General features: G+C 43.0%; 1 protein-coding gene across 1 annotated transcript in view; it reads right to left on the minus strand.

Moving 5' to 3' along the window:
• Positions 1-16769, minus strand: part of NTMT2 (N-terminal Xaa-Pro-Lys N-methyltransferase 2) — a 44679-nt gene extending 27910 nt beyond the window's left edge. Inside the window, 2 exon segments of the mRNA XM_042464366.1 lie at positions 4691-4767; positions 16401-16769. Coding sequence (XP_042320300.1) covers positions 4691-4767; positions 16401-16563 — 240 coding nt within the window. The 5' untranslated portion in view covers positions 16564-16769.
• Positions 16770-18980: the final 2211 nt, after the last annotated feature.

Below are 18980 nucleotides of genomic sequence, written 5' to 3' on the forward strand. Positions count from 1 at the left end.
TGGCAGCGAGGTCCTCGAGTTGTAGGTTTGATTAGAGTTTCCTTCTCTTAGATGGTTGATCTTATAGGGTTAAACGAGCACCATCTGCCTGGGTTTGGGATTAGAGTTTTCCTTCTCCTAGGATGGTTGCCATAAGGCTAGAGAGCCCATCCTGCCCTTTGGCGCTCTTGGTCAGACCCTTCGGTTGTGACCTGTCTGACATGGGAGGCCCTACCAATGGTTATTATACCTCCGCCAATAGCTCACAATTTCATTAGGCTACGCAAGCCTCTCCCCCATGACAAGGGGGCGTCAATGGAGAGGATTATGAAGTAGGACCATGACAAAAGATAACTGTTTAGTCTGTTGTACTCAGCAATATTTAGAATTAATTATCACTACCCCATATGGTAAACATGTCCTTTAGGCCATATAAGAGAATTGCAAGATCTCCAGTAGAAATGCACACTTCCTTCGATCCCATTCATTCAGGGCACCACTCAATCAGGTTCTCCTGAAATATTATGTCAGGATCCAAAAATAGATAGGACTTCTCTGTTACTCAGGAAGTAATATTTCACCATTGCTAGTGGTTTGTATATGGCTTCATGTTACTGTGCAGGGACCTATTCAAAGATGTTGCATGCTTTAACTTAAAGTTTAATTTCAAGAAAGGCTCACAGTTTTGGAGAGAAAATGTTATTAAAACTTACAGCAAATTCACCCATGGACCTGGCCCATATTTTATGCCAGGTAATGGACATGGGAATCTGGCTTGCACATCTTATAGAAAAACTTAATGGTAATATTTAGCATTCATATGTACAGTCTAATTTTCAAAGTATTTGCACTTCACATACATTACCTTGTTGATGTAAATCTTACCATAGGATAGGTGCTTATCTTAATTATTGGATCCTGGCATTATCTTAGTTTTGCAGAAAAGGATAGCTTAGGCTGACCTGAAATCAGGCTTTCCTGAATGAGTTTGTAAACCTATACCCACTTAAACTGAGAGTAAATGTTACTGAATTCAATGGGACTAATGTCTTAGTAGAGAATGAACTAACGATTAAATCTGCTGGTTTCAAGTCCAGTAGTATCACTTACAATTCAGCAATTGATTCAGTAGAGGAAGATGCTTGATTTAGACTTTAGCCATTATGCTGCAACAGTTTTTATCATGAACATTAACTGGAGAATATATGCAGATAGTTCTAAATGAAAAGACCTGACTCATGCAGTCCATACACTGCAAAAGGGCATGTAGGTGGAAGAGCCTTCTATGTTGTGGGGCTTACTTCTGTGTTATGCATAGATCCTAATTCAAACTGAAAAATTCTTTGTTATGGAGAGTTGGAATAAAGAGGCAAATGCTTACACCTTTGCTTTACTTTATGTAGGATCCCACACATGGGTGCATATGTGATCTGGCTCTTAGGCAGGGATTAGAGGACCATGTATGCCACACTGTGCCACCCCCATTTTGAGCAAAAGAAAGTGATGTTCCAGTCCTTCTTGGTCTCTTTCAAAAACAATTCTGGCTGTTCTGGGTGGGGGTAACTCTGTACCTCCAGAGGCTATTGTTTTATTTTTGTTTTTTTATTAAATCAAGATTAGGGGTCTTTGAGGATACAGAAAGCAAGGGACACATGGGGCCTCCCCAAGAAATGAATGCAGTCCACAATCTGTTCTATGGAGTCATGAGGAAATGCCAAGAATCACAAAATCATGGAGCTGGAAGACATCACAAGGGCCATCTAATCCAACTTCCTCAGGTATAATTTCTTCCTGATAGTTTTGATTGATACTGTAAGTCAGGAAAAGATTTGTAATCTTTTGTTAGCAAAGATTTTTCTCCCATTACATTGACTTCTTTATATTTTCTGCCATTGAGCAACCAACTAAAAGAGGTTATTTGGCACAAGATATTCTGCAAGGATAATTTGGGATAAAATATGTGATGAATGTGAGTGTGTGCAATTTTGAAGAGAAAAGTGACAGGCAGTGTAGGGTTTTTGTTTTTTGTTGGTTTGTTTGTTCGTTGTTTTACTTCAAAGGGATCCTGGGACCCACAAAAATGGTTTTGAGAGCTGCATGAAACTTGCAGACCACACTTTGCCCGCTGTCTTGGAGTTAACAATATACATACATACATACATACATATATATATATATATTTAAAAAAGTAGAACAAACATATTAATGCCTGTTGCATTTTAATGCTTCTTTTGCATATATGTTTTGCAAGCAACACTTACTTACAAAGTACTCTAAGATGTCTAATAGAAATGTAGGTAAAAAGAATAGTATTCTTTTATTTGTGGTTTTACCACATTCACCGGGGTCTTTCATCCATAACCCCAGCAAATGTGGAGGGACCACTGTACAACTAAATACCATAATAAAGTACATTAGTAAAGCAACTGGGTGACTGAGATACATTGGCCGGTTACATACCGGCAGTTTAGTGCGTGTTCGCCACGCACTAGGGTTACGAAAGGGCGGTGCTTCCGCACCGCCCAACCCTAGTTGCGTGGCGCAACACGCACTAAACGGCGGCGGCCCTTACGCACGGCCGCCACCGTGAGTTACGTCATGGCCGCGCTGCCTTTAGACGGGGCGGCGCGTCCATGACGTACTAGCTCCGCGCCAGGGCGCTTAGTGCGCCTGGACACGGAGCAGAAGGAGCTCCATTTCAGAGTCCTTCCGGGTTTAGTCCACTGGCCAGCCGTCTGAAGGCTGCGCCCAGCGGACCTAAACGAGAAAGGGCCAAGTGGCCCTTTCTCTGCTCTCCGCCTGCCGCGGGGTGTCCTTGGGCTTGAAGCCCAGGGACACCCCTTTTCTGGCTGGCGGGAAAGCGGGTTTTGCCGCTTCCCCGCAGCCCGAAAAAGCGGCGGATCGGGGCCTCAGCGGCTGCCAGTGTCCACTGAAGCCCCGATCTCCGGGGAAAGGGCGGGGCCAGACCGCCCAAATTGGCGGTCTGTATCCCGCCATTGTTTCAGTCTGGTTAAGTTACTTTGTATGTCCCAAGTTTAGTTACAATTTTAAATTTTCTTTCCTCCTTCTGATAAGCAAAACACTCCTTTACAAAGTAACAAAATACTGACTGACATACTATCCCGGGAAAAGTGCAATCGGCAAAGATTCTCTAAAATGAGAAATTGACATGTTATGAACTCAAGACAGCACAAAGGAGGATCTACATGACGGAAATTGAAGTATAATGCAGTGTCATCCTGATGCCATCATGCATATTCAGTTATTGTGCGAAAGGGTACCACACGTGATCGCTGGCAGTCCGAACGCTCCGAAGCAATTCATGTGTAATCCACCAGTTGAGTAAATTCGGTGAATAGCAAAGTCACAAACCCTAATGCTAGGCACACTCGCACTCCGTGCGCGTTGTTTTGTGTATTGTGTGTGTGATGGCATGTCTCCTTTGGTCCTGGTTCCCACCCACCCCATCTGAAGGGGGGGGGGTTCCATGAAGTCACGCTGCAATTCTGCTTCAATTTTGCTTACCGCTTGTTCTCAGTTGCTGGGGGGGGGGGGGGCTGCTGCCTGCTAATTAAGAGGCATGGATGAGGAGCTATTGGATAACGATTATATTCACGTTTTAATGTGAAAAAGTGAATATATGCTCATTTTAACGTGAATAGGCATGTTCGTTCAACCATTTTCCCTGCCAACCCCTCCAACCTCTTTTGTAAATTGTTGAGTTCCTTGGTTCCTCTCTCTTCACTCGCCTAAATCTGCTATGATACCAATATCCTGGAGTCTCACACTGAGCATGGTAAGGATGCCATTCACAATTAAGAACAACCCACCGATGTGATGGCTTACTTGCATAAATCTGGGTCGCTTTTGGGAAGGCCATTACAGCAAATTTAAGGTGTGATAAGTAATCACGTTATTGCGTGAATTTTCAATTGACCTCGCTATCTTTCTCTTTTGAAATTGAGAGCCTCCCGTCCTGTTGTAAACTCCAAGCTCTGCTCAAACTGTTGTGCTCCACATACTGGCCACATCATTAGTTTGAAATTTTGCTTCCAGCAACAACAATTAGTGACTGGCATTACTGTGTTTAGGACCAATAGGACCTCTAACGACTTACCTGACCTGCTTGCTGCCACTCCAAGCAAAGCACATATATAAAGTGGGATCCTTTTGATAACTGTCATTATGTACATGATTTTTAGTTACTGTGCATGAATCCAAGCTGAATATGCCTTTTTTTTAAAAAAAAAATGTAACACTAGTTGCACAAACCTTTCATGGTGCATAGCATTCCCCTCCCCCCCCCTGGAAAACTTTGCATTTCAAAAATAAATACATATTATATCACTGAAAAAAAATAGTCCTCACTCCTAGCCAGAATTATACTGCAATTAAAATTGCCCTTGTATAGAGCATGAATGATTCTTACTGCTGGATTAGTTTTGGAATGCAGATTTCTAAGATATTCTTCCCATTTTCTTCTTTCAGTCAGATGGTCTTGTCTCCACATGGATCTTATCCAAAACAAATGCATAATCAGAAATACAAGGACTGGGTATATACTGTTATGTGAAATGCAAAGATAGTCAACTCTCTTATGTAACAAAACTCACCCCTACAAAATTTCTGAGGAAATTCCTAGAGGATTCTAGTTATCTGTACTGACAACTCAGCGAAAATCTCCCATCATGCCATCTTCTGATGCTGGCACCTCCGTAGAAATTTTTGCTCTGGACTAGACTTGCATTTCACCATTGATGACTTCCATTGCTCAATGATACAGTTTAACTGCAAAGAAACAAGAGAAGTAATTTATCACAAACTTTGACAATGTAAGGTGAAACTGTATCTCCACTTAAGGAGCAGATAAGGAACAACACGTCAGTGTATCCTGTGAGTGAATGACTGTTCAAGGAGTAGCTTTTGGGTCCGATACTTTCCCCCACTTGCGCTTTATAGAAAGGAAGAAAGTTTTCGGGGTAACAGTTTAAAAGACCATTCTATTTACATTAATAACTAATTGCAACAGGGTCCAAAACACACTGAAAAAATAGTCCAGTTTGAGACCACTTTAAGTTGCCTGGCTCATGCTAGTGTCAGAACTCCAAGCCAATTACTGACCAATATTCACATCACTTATTTCTTTTCTGTTCAATATTGTTGTAATTGCTTTAGATGTAGTTCTTCCAGCTTGTTTGCTAAGGGGGAATTGCTGCTAAGGGGGGATTGGATGCTTTGGCGGGATAGCTGCATAGGTTTGGAATGCATGTTTAATTAGTCGGAGAATCTGCGACCTTGTCCAAGGTCAACTGGTTTCTCAAGCCAGCTAGCCTGGGAAGCAGCAGGAGGGGTAAACTTTGGGCGTAAGTAGAAGGCGGGACGAGAGGAAAAAAGGTACTTTTAACCTGTGTTGAGGCTTGGCTTTCAGAGTTCTCTAAGAGTCTGTTCTGACCACTTTTCATCTATTATCAATAAACTTCACTGCTTTAAGCAAGTTGCTGTGTTGGTTACTGGTGAGGTTGTTGGATCTTACCAGTTAGAGACCTTTGTCATCCTGACTGGGTGGAGGTGCAAGTTGAACCATCCGATCTGGAGATCGGGGTGGTGAAGGAAAACCGAGGCCCTCGGACTGAGGGAAAGGCCGGCGTCGAGGGCGCCAGGGAGCCAGGCCCAAGACAGGGACGGCCTGAGACCAACCAGGGCCTGGTGGTATTGCCAGCGGGGATGGGAGCACACCGCAGGGCTGCCGCAAACTGACGGCCTGGACCAAGGACTGGGGAAGCTATGTGCAAAGCCCCGGAACCTGAGGACTTACGGAAGAAGGTGGCAGGATCAAAGACGACATCCGCCAACTGAAGGAGATGATTGGCCACCCTTTGATGCCCAAAGAAGAAAAGGAAAGAAACGACTCCAGGAGGCCGGAATGCACCAGCCGACCGCCACCAGAGCAGCTCCCGCCAGTCTGGATGGAGGAGGACGCCGACTCGGAGGTGTGAGGACGAGGATGACCAGGACTCCTCAGGCCGCCTTGTAGAGCGAGAGCGGGGGGAACCTTCCAGTATTCCCGTGGGGAAGCAGAGGCGTGCGCGAGCTGTGTGTGGTATAGTTGGGCTAAGTTCAACGGGGCATCCGGAACAAGCTTCCTCTTTCCTCGCGCAAGATGGCGGGACACATGCGGGCGCGGGGGACTACTTCCCAGACGAAAGCCGAGAGACATGGTGATGATGCGTGGCCGGTTCGACTGTGCAGGGCCACAAGCGGCCCAATGCTGGTGCAGCTTACGATTTTTTTTGGCGGTGCACTGAACTGCCCTTGGTCCCTGGCCGCTTTTCATGATGCTCTTCGTGCAAGGTTCGAGGACCCATTCCGCGTCTGATAGAGGGCGCAAGCCCAAGTTCGCCACCTTTGCAGCAGGAGAAGCAGATCGGTGGCCGAGTTACGTGTTGGAGTTCCGGAGTGTGGCCTTCCAATATTCAGTGATATCCGGAACCAATGATGACGCGCCCATGTTCCAATGAATGGGCTCCGCGCACTAGACCTGCTAGAGTGGATCCTGATGAAGGAGTCGCCAACGGACCTCCAAGACTGGCAATTGTTTGTGCTAGGGGAGCGGAGGCACTAGGGAGCGGATCAAGCTGGCCACAGCAGGGGCCAGCTTTCCATCAAGGGAAGGCGCACGGCCCCGGGCCGATCGAGGTCAAACCCAAGACTTCGGCGGATGTTGGAGAATAACAACGCCGAGATGAGACTTGTCCTCTGTTTTGGCATTGTGGAAAAAAAGGCCACCTGATTGCTGCCTGTTTTCCTGGAGAGGTCCACCTTCTCAAAAAGGCGGCCAAGGTTGGCGCCAAACAGGCTCCGGCAGCCAGGGAAAGGGCATGCCCAGCAGGCGGCCGCACACGGCAGGTGCCGATGACAGTTTGCCCCCAGCTGGACCGGTCAGGGACCAATGACATTCCGGACTTGGTGAGTGGAGGTTTCCATATACTACCTTGACAGTTACATATTGGACATAAATAATAAACAGGGACTACAGAGCCCATTGTTGGCGGCTCTAGTACTCGGGATGCACTCCGATGTCTGATCAGTAGAGGACTTGTGCAATCTCTCCAGATTGAAATGGAAGCCTTTGCCGGATGGTAATCCTTTTCCTCAGCAGATGGCATGGACAGTCATTGGAAGGGAAAACCTAGCAGTTACCAGACTAGCAGATTATCTTCAGATTGCTGGACACTGGATACATCCATCCGATTTGTGGTGGGTCTCTACCAGGGGTTTGTCGATCTGCCGTGTTGGGAATAGATGGCTAGCCTTTCACAACCCATTTCATCAATTGGAACAAAAACAGTTTGTGTTCAAAACGACCCTGGGTGTCAGCAATGCCTATGTTAGCCTCGGCGGGGAACTGGGGAGGGAGCCCTCACCGAGCCACAGCGGTGACTTATTATATGGTCCTTTCACCAAAATCGGTCCGTCAACCAGCTTCAGGAGATGGAGGAAAATTTCCCATGGGTCTCTTCATACTTGGGATTGCGGGTGGTGTTTTTTTGAAGGAAAAACGGAGTCGTTACCTTCCTGCCCCCCCACCAGGACACAGGACTGTTGCTATAGAATTGACACCGGGGCCCCACTCCCAAACCCCAAAAAAAACTGTCTAACTCAATGACTCCTAGGGAGATGGTGAATTGAAGGAGTTCTATTATAATAAGAATTTGGCAATTAGAGTGTTTTATTCGCTCCCTCCAAGTCTCCTTTTTGGGGCACCAGTGTTCTTTCAGGGAAAAGAACAGATGGGACACTCCGATTTTGTAACAACAGATTATACAAAGAATTGAATGCTCATCCAGCACTTGTCAGCAACATACCCCTGCATTCAATGAAGGACATGTGAGCAGATTGGCACACGGGGAGGTAATTTTCACCAAATTGGACCTTGATGGACTGCCTTACTTTAGAGTAAGAATCAAAGAAGGGGATTATATAAGACCAATTCCATTGCACCCTTGGGGGCATTTCGAATATCTGTCCTTCATTTTCTCTTTAGGGGGGGCGCTTCATTTGTTTTATGCAGCTTGATTCCACGAAAGTGCTGCAGGAATTGCTGTAAGAAGTGTGTGCTTGGTATATTTGGATTGATATCCTCATCTATTCACCCCAACTGTTCCAGTCATGTGAAGGACCTGTACGAAAAAAGTATTGCAAAGGGCTGTTAGACAACAAACTGTATGTTCAAGCATGTCTAAATGCGAATTTCACACCACAGTCTGGAATTCTTAGGAAATACATTTTTTTGGGGGTCCAACCGGGGGCTACAAATGACACCGCACAAGGTCCAAGATGCTATGAATATCTGGTCCTAACAAAAAACACGAAACCAAGTTGCAACGTTTCCTGGGATTTGCAACAATTTCTATAAGGCATTCATTCCAACTTTGCTCAAATTGCACTTGCCCAATCCACAAAACTTGTTTGAAACTAAGGTGGGCCGGACCAACCTCAGTGGGAGCCAGCCATGTGAGGAACATGCAGCCGAATGATAAACCCTTTACAAGGTGAATTGACTCTAAGGAATTGCACTGAGGCTTTTATTACAATTAAAGAAATTGTTCAGCACTGAGCCTGTGTTAAAGCACCCAGACCCTGAAAAGCCTTTCTTGTGCAGGTGGACGCCTCAGATGATTGCCGTGGGGCCAGTTCTGCATGCAGAGGGGACAGTTCGAGGCAAACTGCAGGCCTTTGCGCCTACTTGTTAATCGCTTTGATTCGAAACTCAAAAGGGTTGCATGCTGGGAGCGGGAAAGACATATGCACATTAAGAGAGCGTTGGAGGTGTGGCAGGCAATTCTGGAGGGGGCTCCACCACCCATTTGAAGTTGTGGAATCATAACCGCATAAATTAAGAGGCCCTACAAACCCAAAGCATTTGACTCCAAAACAAAGACGGTGAGCCAAAGAATTTCTACAGTTCATACTTCACCATTAAAACTTTCTTTCTGGCAAAGACAATCGCTAGCTCGCGATGGGTTGTCCATGAATGAATGGCCGAGGACAACAGGAATCGGGGAGCTCAGACTCTGTTTCTTCTAAACAATGGGGCTAGGGTGACCACTCGCTCCAGACCAAGAAGAGCAGGAGATTCGCTTGGAAACCCTAGACCCCATGGTGAGAGAGATTTTGGAAGCATATGAAACCGAGTGAGGAAGTTGGCAGGCCTAAGACTGAACTTCAATGCTCAGACAGGGGATATGGACCAAAGATGGGAAATATCATGTGCCGGGGCCTTCAGGTCTAAAGTGCTTGAACTTTGTCAGATGTCAAAGCTGCAGGTCTTGGGGCTTCACTACAAACAGGTTTGACACCTGAGTTCAAAATACTGGGTGGTCCAAGGCTCGTTAAAGTGGTTGGGCTTATTTAAGGGATGTTCCATTTGTGCCAGAGCCAAACCTCACACAGGCAAGCCGAGTGGCACTATTGCAGCCTGTGAGACCCCATCAAGGCCTTGGCACACCTGCAATGACCTTCATCACGATTGCCAGCAAGCAACGGTCAAAGACCCATTGGGTGGTGTTTTTCTCGGACTTGTTTCTAAAACAGTGCCACTCTGTGGGCTGCAACGGGGGTCCCCACTGCATCTAAATTGGCTGACCTTTTCATTGAAAATCTATAAGGTTCCCTTGTTTGCCAGACACGCTCTATGCCGCGGCTGGTTCCTTCACGTCCCACCTTTTGGAGGTGTTTGCAAGACAAGTTGGGGTGCACAAATTAGCATTTGCTCCGCTTTTCACCCCCAGACGGACGGTCAGTCGGAAAGGGTTACTCGGAGCCTGGAGGTCTATTTAAGGTTATTATGTCAATTACCTACTTTAGACACTGGATTGACTATTGCTGCCCCATGCTTGTGAGGTTGCATTTATACGTATCTATCATGCCAGCATTGGGATGTTCTTCCTTTCAAGTGGTGTTTTGGCTATGAGCCTTGGTTTCCCAAATCACTATCCCCTGCTCCAAGGATCCTTTCCAGTTGGAAAGTGGATCAATCTATGTCTGGGTACAGTTTGCCCAAAATTGATGGAGGCATTGAAACAGGCCAAAATTTGCTCAAGCGCTTTGCTATCACAACCGTAGCCTGGTTGGGACATCCAGGAGGGATACTGGGTGTTTCTGTCCACCAAGAACTTAAAGTGTAGAGTGCCTTTGTAAAAAATTAGGCCCCAAGTTTTGTGGGTCCTTTTTGCTGTAAAAGACTTGTTTAGTGAAGTGACTGCTGAGTTGGACCTCTAAGATGTACAAACAACATTAAAACCCCACCTTTCATTTCAGCCTTGGTGAAGCCTGCGGGAAGTAGGACTGAAGATGAACTGAAAAACCTGCTCCACTACCATTGCTCATTGAGGGGAAGAACATTTCGTAAATTGTGAAATTTGACTCTAGGGTTGTAAAATGGGGCTTGGATATCTGGTCCAGTGGACACCTTTCCCAGTTGATTATGGCCAGTGGCTTGGGGTAAACCATGTCAATGCTGAACGGTGATTCATGAGTTTCATGTGGCTTACCCTGACAAACCTAAATTGTGTAAATAAGCTTGGGGGGGCAGATTGTCAGAACGCCAAGCCAATTACTGACCAATATTCACATTCCACTTTATTTCTGTTTCATATTATTGTTGTAATTGCTTTAGATGTATTCGTTTCTTCCACTTTGCTTTCTAAGGGGGAATTGCTTTTGCTATAGGGGATGTGCTTTGGCGTGATAACTGCAAATAGTTTGGAATGCACTGTTTATTATGCGGAGAATCTGCATACCTTGTCCAAGGTCACTGGTTTCTCACGCCAGCTAAGCCTGGGAAGCAAGCAGGAGGGGGTAACTGTCGGGCAAGTTCGAAGGCGGGAGAGAAAAAAGGATTACTTTTAACCTGATGTTTGAGGCTTGGCTTTCAGAGTTCTCTAAGAAGTCTGTCTGACATTTTCATTCTATATAATCAATAACTTCACTGCTTTAAGCAAGTTTGGCTGTTGTTGGTACTGGTGAAGGTTGTTGGATGCTAGGGAATTCTGGGGACTGTAGTTTTGTGAGACATTGAGTCTTCTCTGTCAGTTAGGGGCCACAATAGACTACAATTCTCAGGATTCTCTAGCACTGAGCCAGGGCAGTTAAAGCAGTCTCAAACTAAATTCTTTCTGCAGTGTGTTTTGGACCAGGGATATTTTGTTTATTTTTCAATGGGGTTAGCAGACAAACCATATTATAGGTGAGCAGTAACTATACTCCCCTGCTTTTTTTTTTTCTTACCTGTAATGACATGCAACTCAGGCCCAAGACAGACGGGCTGAAAGGGGAGTAGCAGAGTAATGCAACTCCAACAATTTTAAGCTAAATATTTAATTTGAACATGAATTATTTCAAATTATATCACAAGGGGCTATTGTTTCTTTCTATTCTGTTCCAAAGCTAGCAGTAGGATACAGTACTGGGGTGGGAAAATATTTGGCATCCAACTAAATCAGTACTTTTTGTAGAGGGGAGAAACAGAAGGAAGGGAGTCTAGGAGTTATTTGTCTGCCTTTTCTGGAAATCTTTCTATGTATTTAATTTAATTTATGATGTGTGACACCAACAAAAATCATCTTCCACCCTCTGTGATGTTTTGACATAACCAACTAAGCTTTGTAGATTTCTGTAATGTGATATATAAAGCATACTGTTGATGAACATCATGTTTCACATTCTGTCTGCATTAAGCACATGCACTGTTAGCATCTTTAAATGTGGCTTCATCTTTTTACCATCTTTAAATGGGGCTTCCATTTATTAAATGCCATTTTCCAATTAATAACAATCTCAGATGTTCAAGACAGAGAATAAATTGTAAATAAATGCAGGGCAACATTTTGCTAATGAAAGCAAATGCAGGAGCATGGGCTTGCCTGTCTGGATGAGGAGTGAACAAGCTTGTTTTCTGCTGCTCCAGAGAACAGGAGCCAGAACAATGGATGCAAGATACAGGAAAAGAGATTCCACCTCAACATTAGGAGGAGCTTCCTAACAGTAAGAGCTGTTCAACAGTGGAACACACTCCCTCAGAGTGTAGTGGAGTCTCCTTCCCTGGAGGTCATTAAACAGAGGTTGGATGGCCATCTGTCAGAGATTTCCTGCATGGCGGGGTTAGACTGGTTGGCCCTTGTGGTCTCTTCCAACTGTACAGTTCTATGATTCTATGGTTCTATTCAGACTGGCCCATTTGCGCTGGAGGGAACTGGGTACAATCAGGGGCCTTCCTCTCAAATGCTTCCGGAAGCAAGTGCTTTGGGGTATTTAACCCCGGAACGCCATGCAGCTCTTTAAACCGGTTTAAAAGGAAGAGTTCCGACGCTGCCCTTCATGGCCCTCTTGTCTCCCCTGGATCCTTCATCATTATCATCCTCCTCCGATGATGGGGAGGGAATGCCCTGCCCACTGCCCTCCCTCTGACCTAAATCCCTCCCCTGAACTTGATCCGATCATGACCGGGGGCAAGTTCATATTTCACAGAACCTGAGTTTTTTCAAAAGAGGCGGCTTTTCCCCCCCGATTCCAAATGACCCGCGCTAAGAGGCATTTGCCACAAAACGCTTGTGCATGCCTCGAAATGGATTGTGACAGATTTGGGGTGAATATGAACTTCATGTGCAAGGATCGATTCATGATCCGGGTTAAAACGTAGTCTGAATGGCCCCTAAGATTCTTGGGGGGGGGAAGTAACGGAAATAATTCACAGCAAAGCAGACTGTGAAAACTGGACGTAGGTTTCATCTAAACACCATGCCAGGATTATTGCTCCATCCAACAAAAGAAGTGTTCCCAATCCTCCTTGCCATCACCTGCTTAAAACAACTGCCAAACAGATACTATTAAATCTTCAATCTGCTACAAACATATGTCATAACATAACTATACTGTAAGAGAGTGCTGAATTTATGAAAGGTCAAATGTCAGGATTTTTAAATCCCACATTGATTTCACATTCTCTGTGCAACATACTGGGTTCTGTGCAAACATACTGGATTATTTTCCTTGAACTGAGAGGTGAACTGACTCAACCAAGGATTATGTTGTAAATTGGATGATACCATAACATTGCTTCTGATCTCTGATCGCTGGATTTTGATAATTCATGTACACTAATTTTCTCTGCTTTATTTGTGGTTTCTTTTGTATTATTGGTGGGCAGGTTGCTTGCTCCTCATAAACAGGGAAAACCAAAGAGGTTCCTTATAGCTCATGATACCCTTGAGGATCTCTGTTTTAACAAAAATTAACTTTGGGCTAGTACAAACTGGCATGAAAAGCCAGCTTCCAGCTAGCCTAGAGGCATGGTGTAAACAAGACACACAGACTCAAGACGCCCAGAAGTTAGCTTCACAACACCCACCTTGGGAGCCAGCTTCAGGGTGCTCCAACAGTGAACCATTTACACACCACACACTGCAAGAGCGCTGTAAAGCTGTGGTGGGGAGGGAAAAGCCAGCTTTTTGCTGGCTCAAAAAGGAGTGGTATTTTGCAGGGTTTTTTTTGGGGGGGGGGCAGACTGGGGTTCCAACCCAGTTCTTTCAGGGGCAGTCTGTTTCACCCCTTTAAAAGGTAAATTTAATTTATAATTATTTTCTGAATAAACTGCTCTTTTAATATATCAAATGATAATTTTATGCCAACCCCTATCCCCTTCCTAGGTAGCACATAGGCTTTTATGTAAGACTACTTAGTATCTCATATCATTGCAATTTCTGGACTTGGTGGGGTTTTTTTTGGGGGGGGGTAGTATTTTTTTATGTCTGATTGGAATTTTAGGGGAATAAAAGAGATAAAATACTTTGTTATATTAGTGTTGATGACCTCTTTTGTTTTAATTGTTTTCGTTGTCTGTTTTTTAATCACATAGGTGAATAAACTAAGGAGTGAAGCAGACAGTGGCTTGCAGTGGCCTCTAGCCTCAGAGGCAAAGGCACCCCTCCTCTTTGAACAAATCTTGCCAGGCAAACCCCATGACAGGGTCAAAATAAGTCAGAAATTACTTTAAGGCACACAACAACAGCAACCAAACAGGTCACCACCATGGTCCCAAATGAAACACCAACAGGAGCAGCTTTTCCCTACACATTGCACCCTTGGCATGACTTCCAGCTGCTTTGGGGGGTGTCATCTGCACGCCACACCCCAATCCATCCTGAAGCCAGCACTTTTTGCCCATCTGTTTCAGGCCTAAAACAATCTTTCTAGTGACAAACCAGAAATACATCACAAGTGTTTGCAGGATGATGATTTTTTATTATTGGCTTGGGTGCTGCTGAGCCTTACGATGTATGGGCAGTGCCATTACAGCGCCACCCCGCCCACACATCATGCACAGGAAGAGACACAGCCCTTACGATGTCCCAAAAGGCACCGCTCTAGGAGGCTCCTTTTTTGGTCTGCAGCGTTGCTGTGCGGTTTAGTTACTACGGCCACACTCCAGACCAAAAACGGGCACCTACAAACCACCCTGAAAGGGGTGGTCTGTACTGTCTCATTATCTATGTAAAGTCTTGATAAAATATTTCTTTATTAGAAAACAACATGTTTTGTTTATGCAGATCATAATTTAGCTCTCTTTGCATTATGGCCAATGGAAAAGGTCTTTCAGTAATTCCACAATTTGTTTGCCATCCCTAAATTTTCATTAAAGGTGTCATGTTAGTTTAGATCCTACCTCTGCAATTTAATTTTTTAACTTTAAAAACTCTCTTTGCTAGAGTACCAAAGCTATCTCACAAACAGCTAATGCTAAAAAATTAAGTACAGCATAACCCCCATATACATTGAGGTTGTGGGTGTGCATACCCAGATTTACCCAGATAGCAAAAATTGCAAATAATGAAGAATCCTATATTTCTGGTAGAAGTTGACCACAGTGTTATGCTAGAAGACATCCAGATGCCTAGAGAGACTATTTTCTCAGGTTAGTGAGAGGTCATGCTGTACACAGTAATCAGAATGTGACCAAGTGTGGTGCAGCGGATTGGCCATTGGACTATGACTCTGGAGACCAATCCCCACTCAGCTACAACAAACAATGTGTGATCCTGTGCAAGTCACACTCTCTTAGCCTCAGACGAAGGCAAAGGCACCCCTCCTCTTTGAATAAATCTTGCCAAGTAAACCCCATGACAGGGACAATATAAATTGGAAATGACATTAAGGCACACAACAACAGCAACAATAACAACAACATACAGAACTCATTGTCCAATGTGCAAAATATATTATATCTATAATATTAAACTGGCCAAGTGGCATCTCTACAATAAGGTGGAATAATCATGGTATTACCTAGTTAGAATGCTGAACAATGAATCCAAAGCTTTCTGTGGCCTCGGTACCTCACCCATTGTGATGCATGTGGTGTTCTCATGTTTTACCCAGAAGCAGCCCTTAGAGGTGCTTACATTTAAAGCAGTTTTAGTGAAAGTGGGATTATAAATTGCTTAAATCTACCTTCTCAGTGACTAGGGAACTGTGACATCACTGACCCATTGACGAATAACAAAATGAAAGTTACTCTATGTATATTAATGTGTAGTTTTTTTCTTTCCTTCTGTGTTTTTTCATGTCAAAATGGTATTTATATTCCAAAATGTATGTCATCCCTTCCAACAGTAAGACTGGAATTTTCACTAGGCCAATACCACACTCACTTTTAAATTCTTTTATGGGATGCTGGTGTTTCACGTTTGGGATGGGTTCTTCTGTCTTTGTTGTTTGTCTATTTTTAATTCATCCCATTAAAACTAAAAGAATCTTTCCTGCACTAGCTCACATAGTATATTTTATGTTCCTAGAATTATAAAGTGACTCTCAATCTGTAAAGTGTGCTAATATCACACTTTTGCAACTCTACTGTCAATACTATATGGTTGACTACAATCCATGTTTTGAAAGAAGTTTGTCTTCACTATCTCCCATTTGTGGATTATTGTAAACAAACACTTTATGAGCATATTATTTCACTTCATATCTATGAATTCTATGGATGGGTGACTGGAGAAGCACAGCTAAGAACAACTCTTACTGCTCCTTCTCATCTATTCATTATTACTTTCCTTGCTTTTGACTTTCTGCTCTGCTCTCCTGCCCAAGACGGGACTTAACCTCATAACCCTTTTCTAGGCTCAACTTAGATCACTCCAAGGCTTCATGTAAATGTCCACTTTCTGAGCATGTCAAGTGTGATCTCCATTTGTCATTGAGTAACAAAATGATTCTCCCTGCTTCTGTATCTTACAGCTTCCAGGCAATAGGTTCATGTCAACTTAACCCTTGTTTTTAGAAGATAGGCATTCCATATGAATCACCTGCTATCACCAATGCACAATATTGCCAATAAAGATACTCCTTTTTAGCTTACTCACCCAGAGGTATCCTCTCCAGTAGATAGAGATAACTCTGGAAAAAATCATTCCAGATTGCCTTGTGCAGTATGAAGGACATACTGTGTCTACAAAGTTCCTCGTCTGTCTTGTGCCAGCGTGATTTAAAGGCCAAATGGGCCCCCTTATACTCTCCTCTGTCCATAATTTGCTGGAAGAAGCTACCTGGACGACACCCCAAGAAAGACCTGTCTGTCCTCTTCAAAGGGCTGTAATACTGTCATTTAAGCCATAGCCATCTCTGTCATTCTATATTCTGGCATGTGCTTGCCTCTGGCTCCTGACACTTGCTCAGAATAAACTCTGAAGTGTCACACTCCTAAGCTAGCAGGTGCTGAGAAGTGATAAAAACCCAGATTGCTTAGACAGGAGGAAAGTGTATCTGCTGTCAAAGAGGTTACTTTAATAAGTATTTAAAATCTTATTAACTGCTTCTTGAAAGGGGTAGGCTCTTTCCATACTGATAAAAGCATGGAAGGTAATATTGTTTCTCAATACAACTCTTACATCTTTATTTCTTTCATACATCACTAATTGCTCTTAGACCACACATACCTCATCCACTGTGACCTACGGTGTAATCAGCCATTCTCTAAATAAACCAAACATAAATGGAAAAACAACTCATTAAATTCATTCTCACATGCACAAAAATCTGACAACATTTTTTCTTGGAGATTTACCAAAAATTGAGCTTGTACTTTCAGGTAGAGTTAATATAAAACATTTTTTTATTTTTGAAGGCATTTAGTACCCATGAATATGGATAGATACCGCTTGGCAACCTTGTTCTAAATATCTTCCTGTGAATATTGTGAAAATATTGCGATTAGTGTCTGCTATCCAGATTCAGCCCAGAGTTAAAATTGATACTAGATTTGAGACTAAAACTGGGATCAGAACACACCATAGAATAGCGTATGGACAGCCCACATTATAGTAAGAACAGAATAACATTCAACAAAAATAATAAGGATTATCCTTAAAGTTCATAGGGAGTAGGAGTATAGAATCAGAGAATCATAGAGTTGGAAGAAACCACAAGGGCCATCCAGTCTAACTCCCAGCCATGTGTGAAATCTCAGTCAAAGCATAGCCGACGGATGGCCATCCAGCCTCTGTTTAAAGACCTCCAAGGAGGCAGACTCCACCACACTCTGAGGGAGTGTGTTCCACTGTCAACCCTTACTGTCAGGAAGTTCCTCCTAATGTTGAGGTGGAATCTTGCATCCATTGTTCTGGGTCCTAGTCTCTGGAGCAGCAGAAAACAAGCTTGCTTCCTCCTTAATATGACATCCCTTCAAAGATTCTAGAGCAGATCATTAAACAGAGAGTCTGTGAACATCTAGATGGCAATTCCATAATCACAAAGAGTCAACATGGGTTTCAGAGAAACAAGTCATGCCAGACAAATCTTATCTCTCTCTTTGATAAAATTACCAGCTTGGTAGTCGAAGGGAATGCTGTGGATATAGTATACCTTGATTTCAGTAAGGCCTTTGACAAAGTTTCCCATGACCTTCTTGCAAACAAGCTTGTAAAATGTAGGCTAGACAAGGTAACTGTTAGATGGATTTGTAACTGGTTGACTGGCAGAACCCAAAGGGAGCTCAACAATGGTTTCTTCTTCTTCTTTTTTTAATTTTAGAAACTTTATTGATTAAAAATTCAAACAAACCAAATACATATAGCACATACCAATACATATCCAAGCGAATAAGCTAACAGGGGCGCAAAAGAAAAAAGAAAGAAAAAAAGAAAGAAAGAAAGAAGAGAAAGAAAAAGAAAAGAGAGAAGAAAAGAAAAATAATATAAGAAAAAACATACCTATCTAAACATACATTAACACTTAAAATTACTTCCCGTCCTTCAAATTGAAGATATCTGTTTTTTATGTACTTTCTAGTTTTTTCATACCTTTTTCAGTTAAATTTATTAATCTTTTCCCTTTAACCACAATATTATGTGTTATATTCCTATCCTATTACAGCATCATACTGTCCATTTAATTCGTTAATTTGTTACAGTAGACCTTTAAATGTTTCCCTTTGCAAATATTTTACAAACGTTTCCTTCACTTGTACACTCTATATTCTCCAACACTCTTATTTCCCTTCTAAAATAATTATTATATTCATATACCATAGGGGACTCTTGTTGACTGATAAACACACATATATCATTTTGGCCCATACATTGTTCACAATTTGTAAATCATATCTATTCTTCTTTATGTTTAGTTTTTCCTTCTAAATAGTCTATAATAGGTGTCCAAGTGTCTTCCCATCTTTTTTTCATTACCTTCTCTTAACCTGTTTGTGAGTTTATCTGATTCCAACATATCGTATAGCTTTAGATACCATTCTTGTAATAACAAGTCCTCTTCGCTTTTCCACTTTTTTGCAATTACCATTCTAGCCGCAGTTACCATATCGAATATAATTTTCCTGTATTGATCCTCTAATTTTGTATCACTCAACATTCCCAATTGAATTTTATTTTAGTATTAAGCATCTTTTCAATCTCCTTATGAATGAGGCTCCAAAAGTTTTTAGTTTTTTT

This window comes from Sceloporus undulatus, chromosome 4 (genome assembly GCF_019175285.1).
Source record: "Sceloporus undulatus isolate JIND9_A2432 ecotype Alabama chromosome 4, SceUnd_v1.1, whole genome shotgun sequence".
Classification (NCBI taxonomy): Eukaryota; Metazoa; Chordata; class Lepidosauria; order Squamata; family Phrynosomatidae; genus Sceloporus; species Sceloporus undulatus.